The sequence below is a fragment of the Cucumis sativus genome, chromosome 4 (genome assembly GCF_000004075.3).
Source record: "Cucumis sativus cultivar 9930 chromosome 4, Cucumber_9930_V3, whole genome shotgun sequence".
NCBI classification, from domain to species: domain Eukaryota; kingdom Viridiplantae; phylum Streptophyta; class Magnoliopsida; order Cucurbitales; family Cucurbitaceae; genus Cucumis; species Cucumis sativus.
The window spans coordinates 1,721,569-1,740,554 of record NC_026658.2 but is presented as its reverse complement, the minus strand read 5'-3'; the positions used below and the strand labels follow the sequence as shown (position 1 = coordinate 1,740,554).

At 32.9% G+C, this 18,986-nt stretch overlaps 1 protein-coding gene across 1 annotated transcript; it reads right to left on the bottom strand.

Moving 5' to 3' along the window:
- Positions 1-4,339: 4,339 nt before the first annotated feature.
- On the bottom strand, positions 4,340-18,968 carry LOC101218736 (BAG-associated GRAM protein 1). The gene is made up of 19 exons (XM_031884009.1): positions 18,883-18,968; positions 18,601-18,787; positions 16,887-16,940; positions 16,627-16,724; positions 14,552-14,627; positions 13,689-13,817; positions 13,523-13,569; positions 9,585-9,708; positions 9,336-9,452; positions 9,186-9,215; positions 8,994-9,093; positions 8,630-8,736; positions 7,944-8,087; positions 7,755-7,859; positions 7,251-7,397; positions 6,405-6,458; positions 5,766-5,829; positions 4,709-4,770; positions 4,340-4,540 (listed from the first exon to the last, which is right to left on the bottom strand). The coding sequence occupies exons 1-19, from the start codon at positions 18,915-18,917 to the stop codon at positions 4,424-4,426; spliced, it is 1,797 nt and encodes a 598-aa protein (XP_031739869.1). The 5' UTR covers positions 18,918-18,968; the 3' UTR covers positions 4,340-4,423.
- Positions 18,969-18,986: the final 18 nt, after the last annotated feature.

Sequence of the window (18,986 nt, the reverse complement as noted above, 5' to 3'; positions counted from 1 at the left end):
TTTATTCCTGCTTATTTCCCTTTCTCCATTTGTTTTGAGTCCACCAATTGTTTGTCATCGACCAACGAAACAATATTAGGTGTGTAGGGTGTCATCAATGACTAAAACAACAACCTTCCTCATTAATAGTAGGATGCTACTAGTAGGGAGGAAGATAAGGTGAAAGAAGAGAGCAATATACTAAGAATGTGAGAAGCTTGATACTTCATTTTGGAAATTTTACCTAAATATGACGTAGGCAAACAATGTAAAAGCGTATGATATATTTCATTACCCTTACTCTCATACGACGCTCCCTAGATGAGGGCAAGGGCAAACCCTCCTCACAAGTCTTTTGAAGGAACTCTTTTTTCTCTCCCTCATTCAAACTAAACCTTATAACAGCATCTTTCACACTATTTCTCTTGTCGACATTCAATTTTGTATCTAAGTTTTTGTAATATTAAAAACGGTCTAATATACATCAATAACTACTAACCTTCTCTTTTTGTACATTTAATAAAATTCTCAAATAGTACTAACTACTAGAATGGAAAAACGTTTCATGTATTTATCATTTTTTTTTTAAAGCAAACTAGAATTTTGAAAATAGCAAAGGGGAAAGGGAAATTGTTAAGTTATTTAAAAAAAGAAAAGGGGGATTGGTATTGGTTAGAGTATTGAGAAAGTTGAAAGGGGTTAAGTTAACGCTAATTGTGGCATCAAACATGGATTTCCAATTCTTTTCAACTCTAACCCTTTGAAAATGACTTCACCTCTCTTTCAAAACTCTTTTTCCTCTTTCTCTTTTCCCTTATTGCAATTTTAATTACTCCATCAATTAAAACATCACTCTCACACATGAATTATCTAATATTATAATAATCATCTCTTGTTACGATAAATATTATTTAAAAATCTTCATTTAACTATCTGTAAATAATTTATATGTCAACCACAAACTATTATAATTTAATTATAATAACTCACTCAAGAGTTGTGTATTATTTTACTAAATGAGATAGAGGCTAAGGACAATGAAATGAGAATCGTCCTATTTCTTTAATGTTCGTTACAATTTACAACCAAAATGCATTAACACACTAGAAGCACTCACAATAACTTTGAAGAACAATGAGTCTTTGATCCTTTAAACTACTTGTTTTGAATGATTTACCATTGTGTGTGCCATGATTTAGCACTCGTAATTTGTTTGATTTTGTTGTTTGTAAGATCATTTTTTTTTCTAAAAAAACAAATTATGTAACTTTCTTTTTGCTACTTTGGTATGATTTTTTCCGAGAATACATATATTATCAATTCTGTCAAATAAAAGAAAAATGCAAACCTTTATCATTATAATAAAAGAGACCAAGAAATTCACTCATAATTTTTTTTAATATTTAGTATAATTCCACTTTCAAAATCAGATTTATTATCATTATAATTATAAAAATTTTAACATGCAAAGAAGAGTTTTAATTTTTTTTTGTCTGTTCATAACAATTATCCTTGAAAAAGAATATATCAATTTTGTTGATCACCAAACACTAAAAAGGAAAAAGAAATAAAAGAAAAGTATGGCTAGCAAGAGTGAAAAAGCAAAACAATTGGATATCATCACAATTTCTTATTTCACCCTGGTGTTCCTAAATTGCCATTTATTTTTAAATTCAAAAGTTTTCAATATTATCATCGTTGGACTTTTGTAAATGTTTCAAAAATATCTTTGTCGTGAAAATTTGTTAGAATTTAAATAGAAATTGAGATATGAAATGGTATAATAGGTAACATGAAACTAAAACGTGATTCACTAAACCATCTTAATGATCACTATAATAGGTATACACTTGATTTTTCCATGAAGAGTAAATATTTTAATTCTTACCCTTCAACTTTAAAATATCATAAAAGACATAAAGTTAGAGTGAAAAGGCAAATTAATTAAAAGAAAGGGTTAATGATTGTCAAAGTTTTTAAAAAGTCAACATCTCTCTTGGAGACTTCAAAAGTTAAAAAGATGAAAAATATGCTTTTCTTGTCAAAACCCTAAATCCCTTTTTTGATAAAACAAAAAACAACCAAACTTTCTTTATTCCCATAATATGTCAATTTAATTAAGAGTTATGTATACTAAAAAAAAAAGAGTCTAATTTCTCTTAATCCCTCACTATGTCAATCATAATTACAAACACACATAACTAATTACTACGTCAACTTAAACATTGCTCAGTTAATCAAGTTTAATAGTTATGTTTTATAGCTACATATTGCTCTCGAGTCTTTGAGATCATCATTTTACTCACAGGAAAATAGCTCAATTGATATCAAATTCAATGTTAATTAAGGATTTTATTCCCTCATCCACTAAGTGATTTCAAGACCCAACTTCGAAGAAACCTATGTATTATTTACGGTAAGTTGTGGCCAAATACCCTAATATCACATTAGATATATAAAGTATCTCAAAGTTGGTAATACACTTACTATACATAGTTGAGTTACGCTTATTCCGACGTTAGATTCTATTTTCAAGCAGTGAGAAAAAGAAAAATGTAAACGTCGAGAACGAATTTATTTTCTAGAAACAAAATAATATCAAACAAATAAATTATAATCAGTATTGTTGAATTAAAAACCCCACAACATAACAATTAATAGCTATTATTATTGAAAAGTGAAAGAGATATAAAATCCAAATATTGAATTGTTGTTCATAGAAGAACAGTTGAGATGATTGAAAAACAACACCAACTGAAAAAGACACATAAATTTGAATATTTCAATCATATAAACAAACATAAATCTCTAAAAAATTAAATCTTAAAACAAGGAATTATTCATTATTGTTATTTTAATCGAATGGTTGAAATTTATGAACAACTTTCCTTTTCTCTTTTCTCTTTTCTTTTCCCTTTTCTGTCCCGACAAGATATTAGCAACTAGATTACGTTAATCGTGTTTTATTATTTTTGTCGGATGATTATGATCAATAATATATATATATATATTTAGATTAGATTAGATTAAAAAGTTTGTAAACATTATTAATTAATTACATTAATAATTCCCATAAGGCTAAAGTTGAAAGTTGTTCCTTTAATCTATCTCCAATTTTAAGAACCATTAGCTCCAAAAAGTTCATAAGATATTGCCTTTGCATCAGCATCCATATGTTATTTTTTAAAAAAATCATGAGATTGTTGTATGATTTCTATGGATGTTTTTCTTTTTCATTGCTAAATAAGTTGCAAGCAGTTGATAGCACTTATAGGAGGGTTAGAGAGTAAAAAATTTAATTCATAATTTGTCCTAATTTCTATTATGATTGTTTTTAACATGGCAGCTAACTTTCTATTAGTTTTACTTTGAAGAAAGGGAATGAATATGTATTTGAACATTTTAAGATGATAACAATGTATTTCATTTTTAGGAGGAATAATTAAGTGTATAATAACATTTTAAAAAGATGGTAAATACAACATAACTTATGGGATTTAAATTATTTATAAATAATTTGAGATGATAGTTGTATTTGCAAATGGTATGTCTCTTCAATTTGCAAAGTTTCTTTCTTTTGCTGGGGGATTTTTGTAGGAATGACCCAAATTGGGAAGAAAGAATGAGAGTTGCCTTTATCCTTTACGAACACAGAACTCTAAGTAAAATTACATTCTCTCCGTTCTCTCGTTTCCTTTTCTTTCCACAAATGGCTCTACTCTCTCCCTATCTCGCTTGATCTCACTCTTGAAAAGTTGGTCTCCTACAACACAAACTGAGAAAGGGAGAGAGAAGAAGAAGCCTGCATGATCTTGCCGAAGTTGGTTGGATGTCGATCGAGCTGGAGGAGACGAGCACCATGGAGAAGTAGCAGGAGGAGGAAGAAAAAGAAAAAGAGAGATCGAAAGAATGGAGAAGAGAACACTAAAAGGATAATTTTGTAAAATTGCTTTAAAGGTCAAAATGGTTAAGTTTTTATCAAATCTAAAATAAATGACTCAATATCGTAACATAAATTAGACAGTTGTTCCACGAAAATAAACGAAGAGTGAATAAAGTAGGTAGTTCGAACACTTGTAAAGAAAATTAGATCACTTTATAAAGTAAACGAGCGGTTAACAACATTCTGAGTTAGCTGAAGATTCGGTAGTTTCTTGAACAAACAATGGGAGAGGGCCACATGGAGATCACTTTTTAAGTTGGCATAAACACAACACACACCACCAGTCTCCTAAGGAGGCAGGGTGAAAAATCAAAACAAAATCTATTAACCAAAGAACTTATTCTGATACGAAACTTGTTTCCACACGCCAAAGCTTTTAAGAGAACTTATTCAAAGAAGAAGATTTGTTTTAATTTCTTTTTTTTTCTTTTTTTTGAGAGAATATCATTGTAACAGTGTGTATTGTATAGGAGGAGTCTGATCTGACCTTGGTGGAAATCATCAAGAGCTTTGAGCTTCCGATGGAGCCGATGCGACTTTGTCAGTTTCATTTCCAGAAGTATTAGAGTTCATATATTCTAGGGCAACCTCTAACCTCAGGTCCACAGCTCGTTTGTACTGTAATTAGTTATCATCTTAGCATTTAGAACAAAACTAATCTGAAACTAAATGAAAGTAAAGTATTTGGAAGTTTAAGAATCCAAGCCTAAAAGAAAACTAGAGCAAGAAAAACAATGAGGGAATGATGGATGAAACCATAAAGAAACGAGAAAAAAGAATGCAAACCTCAAGCATCGCTCCAGCTTTTATTTTGGATTGCATCAGACACCATTTCTTAAAATGTACACCTGTGCCCCAGAGAAAAGAACATCGTTTGTTAATTAAGAGAAGCTAAATTTTCATTTTTTTTTTGGAAAATAAAAAATAAATTACAACAAATGGAAATTACAAAAGGCCTCTCCAATTGGAAGAGAAGCTACAGAAATAGAAAGAGAAACTTTCACAAGCTTCTGAACTGGTTCCAAATTCTGATAAACAATGGATAAATGCTATATCACTGAGCTGGAAGATATTGTGACTCCTAAAGTTGATGATTTTTGACAATTGTTGTAAGAAAAGGAGTAAGGACCTGCATGATGATGATTTTTTGTTTTGTTTTTCCTTTCTTTGTATGGGTTAGGAGGGAGGAATGAGTAATAAAACTGTAATGAAGCTTGTATATACAAAAAGACAGTGAGGGACAAGAGGAACACCTTCGATTTCTTATATGCCAGATTTTGTTGGTTCAAATTTTTTTCTTTAACAAATTTTCAATATTTTGAATAGGTTTATTATAACACTTTTAGAGGCAACACTGCGCAGCTTCTCATTGGTCCATCTTTGAATTCTAGGCAACTTACCGTACGGTCTAATGCAGTGAAGGCTACATTTTTATAATTATGGGTAGAACACAATCAAAGGATCTTTCTTAGCAAGCAACTTTCATGCTTTGAACGTTTTGAATTTGCTCATTCAAAAACTTCATTATGGTGTTCTCTAACAATGCCAATTGCAGAGTTTTCAATTCAAATCTATTGGAATGTCTTTTCATATCTTTTTTGGTATCTATGAGTGTTTAAACTAGCTTACGTGCACCTCAACTAATCCCACGGAACAACCCATCTGACTCTGTCTTCTATCTATCATGATCATTTATATTTATTTAGATTTTTATGTTCTTTTTTCTTTATTTATTTCTTTTAACTCACTGGCCTGTGGAGTTTGTAATTTGGAGACCTTTTTTAGAAAAAAATATTATTATTCAATCAAAAGTTGTCTCTCCTAAAAAGAATTTAAAACTTACCCGCTTTAATATCAACAGATGAAGAGTCTTCAGCATTCTTCTCCAACGACCATCTACAGTGGAGCTGAAGCAGTAGATACAATTAATAGTGATCAATTGCGTAATTCGCCAGTACTAAATTATAAATTTGATTATACAACTGGCCCCCGATCTATATATATTTTAGCCTAAAGTTACTTGTACACCATATGCTATCATCTATTCTTTTCTTTTTAGGAAAATAAGGAAATGTGTAGGCAGCATAATCACCAATCTAATTAGAACCTAATAAAAACTTCTGGTTCTAGCTTTAACTTCTAGCTATAATCAAAGTGACAAATATATCAAGAAACACCCCAAAAAAGATAAGCTTGAAAAATTGATCACATCAAAGTATGCTCCAAATGGCACATCATGTGCATTTTGTAATATCTCAAATATTTAAAAAATATCTAGTGATACTATTTTACCGTTCTAAAATATTTTAACCTAGAGTCACTTGTAAACCATATGCTAATGGCTTAACCATCTATTCTTTTCTTTTTAGAAAAATGAGGAAATGTTTAGGCAGCATAATCACCAGTCTAATAAAAAACTAACTGACTTCTTTTTATAATCAAAGAAACACAGTAGAGAACATATGCTAAAAAAATTGATCACCTCAAAGTTCGCCCCAAATGGCACATCATGCGCATTCTGTACAGTTTCAAATACCTAGAAGAGGATATAAAACACATCAAGTATCCAAAAAACAAAGGTATCCCAAATTTTTTTGATCAAGGCACATGTAAAACTTAAAAGAAAGTTTACCAAGAGTGAAAAACAAAAAAATAAAAAAAAACGGTACATAATAAATGTTTAAAACCAATTAGTGGTCTATATTTCTTTCTTGTTTTACTCTCGACTGTAAGACCCACCCATGAGATTTGTTCTACAAGTTACCCTTCAAAGATGAAATAAAACAATAAATCTCATATTTGTAACAATCTCATCTAGGAGAATTGTAGTATATGTTTCTTTGTAAGATTCAGTCATTAGACTGTTTTGTATTCATGATCTTGGTTTGATTTGTAATACATGTTTCCCAGTCACATACTTAAGTTTGCAAAGGATTCTATCTGTCGCTATTGGTGGAAATTACATAACAAAGTGAAAAGTTATTTTCTTAAAAAATGAACAAAGAAGCCCTAAGGAGCTGCGGTTTGCACCTTAAAGCTTCAATAAAAGGCACTTGTTTCCGCCCACCTACCTAAGAGCGCTTAGACTCCAGCATGTCTCTGTACATCTTTTAAAACACTGGTAAGAGTTTGATCAAAGTTTTTTTAACTTCGTGATATTTTGTACATTTTCCCTCAATATTATATTTAGTTTCTCGTGAAACAGAAAAATGATGACAATGGTATCAAGGAATTACAAGAATATTAAAAGCCAAATGCAGTTTAATCACTATAAACAGTTTAGGCTAAATAATAATATTGAGTAAGAAAATAAGTAGCCTAGCCATACCAATTTCTTCTTATCTTCAGATAAAACTACATGTTGATACTCTGTCATCGCTGTGTCTGGTGGACACATAGGGCTATGACACAGGGATCTATATGTAAGCTCTCGGACTTGACCTTCATATTCATCTGCAGCATGCCACTGTCCCATCTGAATATAGCAAAAATAAATATAAGGCATCAGAAATGCAATCAATGAAAGTCCAACGATGCTCTTTGATTGGGAAATTATTTCACGACTGAGAAAGTATGTAATTAAGGTGATGGCCCCTCTCTGACTACAGAGTAGGAAATATGAAATTTTTTTAATTTTTAATAGGTACAAGTGTGGAAATTACATCCAGGGAAAGTAACATGATCTATCACTTCTTTTTATAGAAACTGAACTTTCATTGAGAATATGTAACCTACACTTACAGTAGTAGCACAATCCAAAACATAACTGTTCTTGCTTTGGAAGTTACAGGTTCCATAAAAAAAAAAAAACACGAGAGAGTTTCCTACTTACAACTAGATTTGTATCTTTTCTTTTTGCTACAAAAGCACTCGTGTAACCTGATCCATCACTCAACAGCGTAGAAAAGAACCGCTCAGGAGAGCACGGGAAAACACCCTGAAGAAACAGAAGACAACAGAGACCGAGCTCATTGTAGGATAATGGGTTTTCAAGGCTTAGATGGTAAGAATTGATACGTACATTGTGTATGCTTGTAAGAACTTCCTCTTTAAGGAATGCTTGAGTATTTTTACTTTTGGGCAAATCATCAGCGGGGATCTTTTCCTTAGTTTCACTTACTCTGACAGAGCTACTATGTGCACGTAGTGCTGACTCAGCCTTCTCCTGAAACGAGATTAAAATCAACAACTGTTTTGTTCCATTTAAAATGATATTTTACACAAATTCGAAAAAAAAAATGAAGAAAAAACATATACTACCACTAGGCCTTAAGAACTAATCAGCTCTACAACTAACTTCCCAATTCACTAAGCTTTACAAGAATTTAGCATATTTCCAAAGAATAAGGTTACCTTTTTTACTAATATCATTTTTTTAAAGAAATAGATTATTACTCGAAGGAAAGATAAATGCATCCCTATTTCAAATAAATATCTTGTAAAGAGAATGAAGCAGAGGCCTTAAAAAGAGATCATAGAACAAGACTCAATTCCCCAACATATATTTAAGAGAATAAATCTGTTTAGATTACTAAAACATCTCAAGATTTATATGATATGCTCAAGTCAGGTTCCGATGGTACTACATTTCCAAGTTTGAAGTCATTCTTATAACAAATAATAATAAATAGGTAAATAAATAAATAGAGCACAAACAACAAGAAGTATCTTCAACGGAAAGAAAAACCTAAGGTCTAAGGAACGTGCCTTCTTCTCAGCTTCCAGCATTTCACGGAAGTTATTCACTGAGCGCTGTAAAGCTCTAACCACATGGTTCCTATTCCAAAATGATGCAAATTTATATCTGACCCTACCTGGAAATGAAATGAGAAAGTGAGGAAAGATAATGAAGCATCTAGGTGCATAATCAAGATTTACAAACAAAAAGAAACATTTCATGTACTTCTAATAATTTTTCCGTAGATCACAGTCCAACCACCACCAGGAAGCTTACAAATTAGAAACAACAGTTTCACCAAGGAAATTTGAAATTGACAAGCTTGAAATATGTAATTTCAACTCATATTTTGTGACATAACGAGGTTTCTGTCAAGTATAGAAAGGTACTGACCATCAGGACTTCCCAACGGAGGTACACCATGCCCACCAGCACCCATGCGAAGAATAATTGTTACAGCAGGATTGATAAATGCATGTTGAGTCCTTCGTATCTTCAATCAAAAGAGATTCCGTCATACACACACAATAATTCTTATAAGAAAACAGAAATTATTATGGAGAGAAAGAGGGAGGCAGAAAATACTTCATCAATATCTCCTAGTGGTATAACCACCTGTCAAGAAAAAAGAAAATAAACATAATATGAAACAAGAAATCTAATTTTTTTAGAAGTTTAATTTAAGACAAGAAATTGCCAACAAACACAAAAATTAATCATTAAAACGTTCCTAACCTTCATTTGCTTGGAGAAGATGTTTGAGTGGAAGCAAATGTGCCAAGAAGAGACATACATACGACCATGGTACAAGAATGATCTCTCAAGTGCACAAGAAAAACTATGCTCGACAATCTGAAGGAAAATGGTGTCTGTTAGGTACGCTTAAGAAGTAACGGAAACCGTAAATGTTTTAGTTATTTAGAAAATGAAAAGGAATATTCATATCAATCATTTTCAAAACAACGGTGGTTTTAAGAAACTAGCCTCATCAGGTAGAAGCTCAAAGATTGTCTGAAGAGCCCCCGGCTTTTGATGTACCACTGTCAGCTCTGGTTTGTCTAAAGAAATTCTTCTTCGGGGATTTGCTCCAGCATAACCATTAACTGGGCTGGAAGACAGTCATTAAAATATTTAGATACAATGTTCATAGATTTTCATCATAAATAAAAACCACCATTTGTTAATAACACTTCTTAAAAAATGACATTCAAGAGTCAATATTTTTTTTTTTGAAACAATAAACAAGAGAACTTTATTGAAATAGTGAAAGAGACCAGTGCTCTGAACACACAAAGCTTCATCGAAGAAATAAAAAAACAAATAAAAAGGAATATAAAGGGAATAAATCTCCTTCATGAAGAACCGAGAATAATCCAAACATAAGAGCAAAATAAAGGCCAAGAATGATGAGCTCTGAGCAATCGAGACGGAAGGAGGAGGAAGCCAAGGGAAACAGAAGAACAATAATCTTGGGAAACAACGATGGCCTACTCAGCTAAACACCAAACTACCAAAGTATAAGCCCACAAAGACTTCCAAAAAGAACTTCAGCTGACAAACTTCGAACTTTAAAATAAAACTGAAAAAGTCTTCAAGACAATACTAAAATAACAACCACCAAAACCTCTGAAATACCAAAAGAAACTACACACCACAGTACAATCATTAAAGACCAATGAAACAAAATTAGATCTTAATTTGTGGTGATTGAGGCATGATTTCTTTCATCTATACTCAACAATCTGATTAAGGGATCAAATTTGGGAGGAGTTTGAAGGGTACTTAATGACTGATGCTATGGGATTCAAAACTTCAACTAAATTCCTTCTATCATCAATCAAGAAAAGACTTTCAAATGCTTCGACAAAAGAGTTTTTGATAGGAGGTTCTTCATCAACTAAGCATGCTTCAACTTCATGATTGCTCAAACTTTGGTTAAAGTAATAGTTTATCCTAGAGGATTGATCACTAAATGGACGTATGAGTTTGAAGGTTTTGAAAGAGATTGTTGTAACTTTGGTGAGGAAGTGATGAACTGAACACAAATTTCTTCCAAAATACATGGATTAATCTTCAGAGTATAATGATGAGGGTAAGCTTCAGTGAGTCTATTTTTCGTACTATTAATACTATTTGAATTTAACACTAAGTGGTAGTTGTAAGGCCCACTATTAACTTATTTCCTTTACCTATTGAAAATAGTTCCCCTTTGGAACTGTGGTAAACATCCATTAGTTTTCCTCCCTCTCCTTAGTTGTTCTTTATAAGATTAGCTTTCCATTCTTGTATAGGCTTATGGGACCGTAAACTTACTAATTTGATTAATGAAGGTGAGACCGCATATCTTTTCAAACATTACAGTATCAGAGAACTGTGAAACCCAAAACCCACTATAAGAATGCACATCTGAGGAACTTCCACTTCTCCTTTCAAATTGAAGCATGTGGTAATCAAAATTTCAGTCTGAAGTGGGCGCTTTTCATCAAAGTGTTCATATTTTCTTTGTATTCAGATCTTTACTAGTGTCTCAACTCTTTGTTGCTTTGATTCTTTCGTTGTTTCTACTTTGTGATCATTTGTTGGTCGTTTTTCCATATGTTTTGTCTGGGTTCATCTTTGTTTAGTTTGTTTGGAAGACTGTCTTCTTCTTATTTTGCTCTTAGTATATTATTCTTGTACTTTGAGCATTAGTCTTATTTATTATTAATATAGAGGCTTGTCTCTGTTTAGAAAAAAGACCCCACTCTTGGATGGAGCTAGAAGATACAAGATGATGCAGTAGGAATAGGGTATTGTGGTTAAATCCTTAATTTATTAGGATTAGGGTTAAGATTAGGATTAGTTTCTTTTATTAATTAGGATTAAGATTAATTTTTTTATTAATTAGGATTAGAAGTAGTTTGTTTTCGCTATAAATAGAGTACTTGTCTTATTGTATTTAAAACTTTTATACTTTAATAAAATTCTCGTTTGGTATACATCATATTTAGGACTGCCTCTCAGAGTAATCCCCATATCTGTACTCTCTGGGAGCCTATATTTGAGAAGGTTGTTAGGGGGCTCAATAATTGAAAAGATCCTACAATTCCAAAGGAGGTCGGCCCACACTAAGCCATGCTCTCCAACCTCCCTACCTACTATAGATCCATGTTTTTATCTCCCATCCAAAGTTGCTCACACTATTGAATAACATTACGGAAACCTTATCTGGCATGGAGTCAGGAAAAAGTAGAATCCATCATAGGTGGCAAACAATCAAACTGGCAAAAGTCAAAGGGGAGAAATTTTACATGGAAAAAGTCATGTGGTAACAGATTATAGCTGCCAACAACGATACCTCTCATTTTAGTCGATTCCCTGTTCCATAAATCAGCCACGGTTCCATTTTTCTTAAAGATAAAGTAAAAGTCTAGGGAAGGCCATGTTTAGAGGAAAATTCCAAGCCTCTGATCAGTCCAAAAGTATGTACAGCTGCCATTACCAATCACAAATGCAATGTTATTTTTCTTTAAAAAAATATGTGTTGAAGAATTTGCATGGGCAACGAGATTGAGGAGTGGGTTGGCCTCTTGGTCTTTCTCCCAAATTGCACAAAGGTTTTTATTCATCCCTGCCCGCGAGGATTTTTCCATAAGAAGGTTAAATTTCTCAAATGAGAAGTTTTTTTTTTTGAAAAGGAAACGAGTCTCACTATTATTAATATTGAAAAATAAAGAAACAAATGAGAAGTTAGCCATGGATCTATCAACACAACACATAAATAAAGGAATATTCTCGGTTTTCTTCATCCCCTAGTTGGTGTATCCCACAATAATAGTGGATTGATGATGCGCCTATTTTTACGGATCCTCTGAGTCCATTAGACTCTATCTACACCAAGCATCCAGTTCGTAAAGAAAAAGAAATCTTATGGCTAATCTTCACACGGCCTTTTTGAAGTTGATATGAGGATAAGGAAATGGATTTTGATGTCATCGTTGATCATTCAACTTTCATTTTTCTACTTGGTGTAAATTCTCCCCTTTCTGATAGCAACAATATCATATCACTCACTGCCATTAAATTTGTTTTTTTAATTCATTGGCTCTTCTCCCTTCTGTAATTTCATTTATTCGATGACATGATAGTATTCAAAATTTCTCATAAACAACATAAAGTACAAAATCATTCTTCTAATGAAACTTGGAACCGAATAAAAATATTTCCATCTTCAAATAAAAAGAGAATAAAAAATATCCTACTGTCATGCAAATTCTTAATCGAATTATATGCCAGCATTTGTATGTATCTTTAGCAGATAGGCACCAATTTTCAAAAAGTAGGACATGACACTTTGGGAACACGTTACTTTTCATTAAAAAATTAAATATATGTTGTGCATATAAACATATTGTAAAATATTCCATTTGAAAACATCAAAATAACAAGTTAAACACCGTATAATTCATGAATTTATGCATGAAGGTTTGGACGTGTATGTTTGGGTGTGACCATTTGGGTGAGGAGGTTTGGGCGTGGAGAAATGCGGGATATTGTGGCTGTGGGAGGTCTGTTTCTTAGGAAAAGAAAAGGACAGAGACAATAACAATAAGCCTAAAATGTGGGGTTGATGGTCTATCTTTGGGCTGGGCATTTGGGCTTTTAAAATGTTAGTTTTAGTTCATTTTTTTCTTCCATAATCTGCAGGTCCCAAATTAAGAAAATAATATAATAAAATAATTGACATGCCAGCAAGCATGTCGGACACGTGTTTGACACCAACACTTGACCATCTTAGAAGTGTCGGTGCTTCTTAGATTAGCAGGTGCGGCCAGCTCTCATGAGATAACCATATGATTTTGCAAAGTAAAAGAGGACGACCAAATCAGAACAAAAACGAATAGAAGCATAGTTCAAGAAGAAGATTAAAGTACAAATGGTACCTTCCGGCATTCACTGGCAATTTTATGGTCTTAATGTGGAGACAAACCTAAAAATTTCATGTACAAATTTAATAAGTGTTCTTAATACAAGAAAGGGAAGCATGCATGCTAGAAGAAAGTAAATAAAAATGAAACAAAAAGAAGCAGAACTATTATGAATAAGAACCTGCCCAGAAGGACTATCCAATGTGTACCACACAGCACCCGTGTGGCCTTCATTTTCAACTGTAACAGTAACAGAACCAAGAACCGCACTTTTCCAAACTATATCCCAATCATAAATTGTAATATGAATCTGTTAGATAAGGGGAAATTTTATATAAGTGGCATGTAAATTACAAATACAGCATTGAACTTCAACAGAAGCAATGGAAGCAAGCATGCATTTCAGTTTGTTAGCTCTAATGATGTGGGCAATCCTGAATCATATGTTCACCGAGTTAACTTGTAATTCGTTTAGGTGGTGGCAAAAGAGTTGGCACGGCCGGCAGTTAGGACCAATTGTTGGGTTGGACTTCAGTATATAGCACAGACATGAACCAGGTGTAACACTAAAAATGTAATCTGAACCAACTCTTATGTATGTCATTCGAAGGGTGAGGCAAATTTGTTTGACTCATTGAAACAGGTTTGTAATTTTATATCATTCGTTAGTTTTTAGTAAAATGTCTAAGAAATGTGTCAAATTAGTGTATGTTGATCTGAACGTTTAAGTAAACCTATTACAAATAAATAAATTACAATTACATACTTTCCACTGTGTATGTGTGCATGCTGCCCCTACGGTCTTAACCTGTTCCCTCTAAGTCTTTTTACCCTTTTACCAGTTTAAAGACCATTAGACCCGCCTCTGGTGGCTAACGTAGACGGTTTATATAGATTGCTTCTCTCAATTTTTGTTAGAAACTTAGAATATAGATCCCCTAAGGCCAGTCCAAAAACCATCTCTTCAGATCCTAGCAATAATGACAGTATCTCTATGAAGTCAGATCCCAGCAATGACAGTGTCTCTATAGCAAGCAAAGCTACCTGCACAGGAAGCTCATCAACGGAAAAATTGAACTCCTCTCCCCACATGGGATTCCTCGAACCAGGAATCATTGAACTGCACCAAGCAAGAAGTATTTTAAAGCAAGCATTGAAGGAAAAGAAAGCAACATAAAAGTACACAATCTTGATACATTACTGCAAAAGTATTTATAAAACCACAATAAGTATGATGAGAACAAAGTAGACACGCAAATGTTAAAAGCATTTGAACTCTGAAAAACTTCATTCCTAATAAACAGCAGGTGACAATGAGAAATCGTTCTAGATTCCAAAAAAAAAAGAAATAATAATAATAATAATAATAACAACAGGGGGTTCAAACAGAAAAGTGTTTTCCATATATTCAGGAAACTGGAGAGAGAGATAATTAGAGGACAAGAGAGTAGCACACAGGATTGAGCACGAGAATGGAAATCGAAATTTTCAGTAATACAGCACCAGGTTACAAGTAAAAAGGAGCCACCCATTGGAGATGCAAACATTGTCGATAGTTCAACATCCATTATAGGTAAAGAGGATAAAAAATATAAACAAAGAAAACACGTATATTGGTGCGAGTCATCCTGGTAAAGTCCAAAAATAAAGCCATACAACTTTAAGCTCAAAAGAGACAATATCATACCATGGGATAGATGACGAGACTCTTTGTCTTATCATATGGTATCAAGACAAGAATCAAGCATAAGCTATGTGAATTGTATATTTGGAAGTTCATTAAGACTATAAGGGAAGTTACTCCTACTGAATAACATTGATTCAAGATCAATACTTGAATTTTCAACAAATCAAGGATTCAACGATCTACTGAATTGGGGCTACAATGAGCTTAAAAAGGCATATTTTGTTGAAGTATTTCAAATCCTTATCAGCTGCTAAGAAAAATTCCCAACTTCATTATCTTTAAGCTTGAGGACAAGTTATTATTTAAAAGGGAAGTAATTGATGATGTGTAGTGAAAACGACGCCATGGGGATGATGTGATTTTGAACAAGAATGTTTACCGCACAGAAGAGTAACACCCGTATACCTTTTTAGGAACCAGTAGTCAACACTTCTGTCATTTCTTATCTTAAAGAGACCATACTGACCCTCATTTGAGGCTATGGGAGAAAATCAGGTGAAAGAAACTGAGTCAGGCTATTTGACAGGGAAATCCTCGTATTGCAATGGCTCATTTCAAAAGTATTAGAAAGAAGCTATTGCACCTACTCTACTGAGCCATTGTTGAAACACACTGGGTGTGTTTCTTTCACGACAAGCTTTGGTTCCAACTCCTACGGGGTTTCAAATGGTCTTCTAGCAATAGAAGAAACCATGTCCTTCCTGGAAATCCAATTGTGAGAGATAGACTGAACCAAGTAAGTTCGCCTTTAGCAATGGCTTGATACAAAGCGTCAATTCAATGATGATCATTAATTCAAGACCAGAATACAGAGTACTTTTCTAACCAAACGAACAATTGTAGATAAAGTCTTCGCCAACATTTAAATCTTGTCAAATTAGGCTTTGTATTGCTAGTTGCCACCATGAAAACACCTTTACCATTATACTTTTACTTCTCATTTTGGGCAATTAGCACAATCAACTAACATACAACTGGGGGTTCATCTAGAAATTTACATAGTCATTGCAAATTGGTTTATTTCATAAGAACAAAAAGATTCAATAATTTTGGAATTTTATGCTGCACTGTTGCAAATTTTAAAATTTTTAGTTTGAGTGATTAACTTAATTTGTAGGTTAACATCCTATTACTTATAAATAATAAAGGGTTAATCTCTAATATATTCAAGCTATAAGAACAATAATAAAGATTATCAATGAGCATTCTTGGAGTAAAAACTCTTTGATGCTAGTCTGCATCCCCATCCAATATTCATCTAACATTAGCATAATAAAAATATAATACTCATCCTACTTTCTTCATTAATCAAATCATATGAAGATGCGAAACTGATTTGCAATCCAACAATTAGGTACGGCTCACATCCCCACTAAACCATCAACTATTTTCAAAGGTTAAAATTTCAGAAAAGGATCAACATGAAGAAAACCTGAAACGCTTTTCTGTACCACAGGTAATGATAGCGTAAGGATCAGAAGTGCCATTTAAGTTTGCAGCTATAAGATTCTTTGCAGCCAACAATTCCAGCTGAAAAATCAAACCCATTGTCCAAATGAAATAACAAAAATGAAGTTGTAAAATATAATTGAGGCCAAAAGTACAAGATTTGATTTGAATATTTGACAAAAGCAATGCCGGTCTTCATCCACATGATAAGAACTAGAGCCAACCATTTGATGACCAACATACCTTAATTAGATAAGCAGAATTACTTTGAAGGTCTCTTAAATGACCAGGGGGAATCTACAAAAGAATTGCAAACTGCACGTCAAAAGAGTTACATATCAATAGAAAATATATATCTAGAATTTTCTAACACAAGCAATTGCAACAGAGCGGCTAAATGCTTCCTTTTTAGCAATTTCAAATTAAACCAGAAAAGTGAAAGGATTAGGCTCTTGGATAACAATTTCCCTTTTGGGTATTAATTTCTCTTTTTTTTTTCTTGGTTTTTGAAAAATGTGCTTGTTTTTCTTCACATCCTTAGTTTTCATTACTCTTAAAAGAAACATTTGAATTCTTCGCCAATTTCTAAAAACAAAAACTACTTTTAAAAAGCACCTTAAACAGTTTTCAAAACTAGCTTAGATTTATTTTTATATATTAAGAAACACATATGCATATTCCGAAAAAGAAATCTAAAGAAACAGCCTAATGGTAAAGGTTACAGACTACCACTACCCACACAACTAACAAAGGAGAGTCTTCCAATGGTTAACAATCACTAAAAGACTGTAATAACAAAAGAATTTAATATGATTTCTATATCACCAAGAGTCACAATGTTGTACTAAAACCCAAAAAGAATAAAAACTTGGCTTAGAGATTGGAATCACTCTAGAAAGCAAATAACAAAACAAGGGAACTCAAATGTGGGAGTAGTATTCATAGGTTTATTTTTCAAAAATCAAATGATTATCAAACGAGACCATAGTTTCTAAATCAATACATAAAAAAGTTTCGCATTCTTGGTAACATAATTTATTAGTATATTCATACTTAAATAGCAATTTTATAGGCAAACATTATTTATCAAAAAGGAAAATGAGAAGGTAAAATCCAAAGATTGCAGAAAATATCAAATTTCAGGGCAAAAATTGTCATCACCACTGAGAAACACACCAAACCATAATGGAAGACAAACGGCGCTGAATAGGCTATGTAAACAAACCTATTGGTATGAAGCAAAGGTTAAAAACCAGAGAACCCAAATTTCAACATTAAGGACTAACTCCTATTGGTATGAGTGAATTATCTGTTACAACACAGACTTGTACTTATAAGAAGGATCAACTTGTCGAACTTCAGTGGTGTATCATGCAATAAGATTCCAAATTAGATTTGTAGAAAGCTCGATTTGACCAGTTTTGATGGATAACAAAATTTCAAAATTACAAATGAATTCCAATGACTAACAGACCGAAAGACAGAATGCCTAAGTCCATTAGAATACGAGAATTAAAAACAAAACACACATAAAGTAGCAACAAGAGGCTATAATTTAATCAGCAAGGTAATTTCTTAAACCCAGAAAGTTCAAAGGATCATATATCAGGAAGCCACCAAATGGCAAAAAACCTAAAGATTCAGAATCAGAAATCAATCCTTAAACTAACACGAACATTCATAATATAAAGTTACAAATCAAAAAACGGTTGACTGTGCAGTAATCTTTAAACCAGTAAAATCTCCCAATAAATAAATACAATTCGCCTTCAAAACCCAATTTTTCATCATAAACTGAAACATGAACTTAATCAAGTTACGCAAGAAACTACTCAATCAAAACCACGAGCAAAACGAACCCGCATTCAAATATCAATACGTACACCAATCAATAAAAAATCATGAACAAACAGAAAATACATTACACCCACAAGTAATAGGAGGAGAAAAAGGCGACCTTGTCCTTAACATGAATACCATCTCCAGAACCATCAACCACAGAACGATCAGCATCAAATAACCCACTCCAGTAAGCAAAAAACCAGTAAGCGAAGATGACAAAGAGAGAAGTAGCGAGAGTGATCTTGATCTCCAACCAAGACGGGAGAAGGAAATCGAGCGCCATAGCCATCACCATTTGAGGCCTGAATTCAAAGTGGAGGAGAATTGAAGAAGACATATTCAATCAATAAAAAATAATTGGCGTTTATGAAGACTTTGAATGGCTCGAAAAAGTCATCTGAATGTTCCAATGGAAGAAATTGGAACCGCCATTTCTAAAACCTTTCTTCTTCTTCCTCTTCCTCTTCCTCTCCTCTTAAAAAAGAAAGGGTCAAAGTTGGA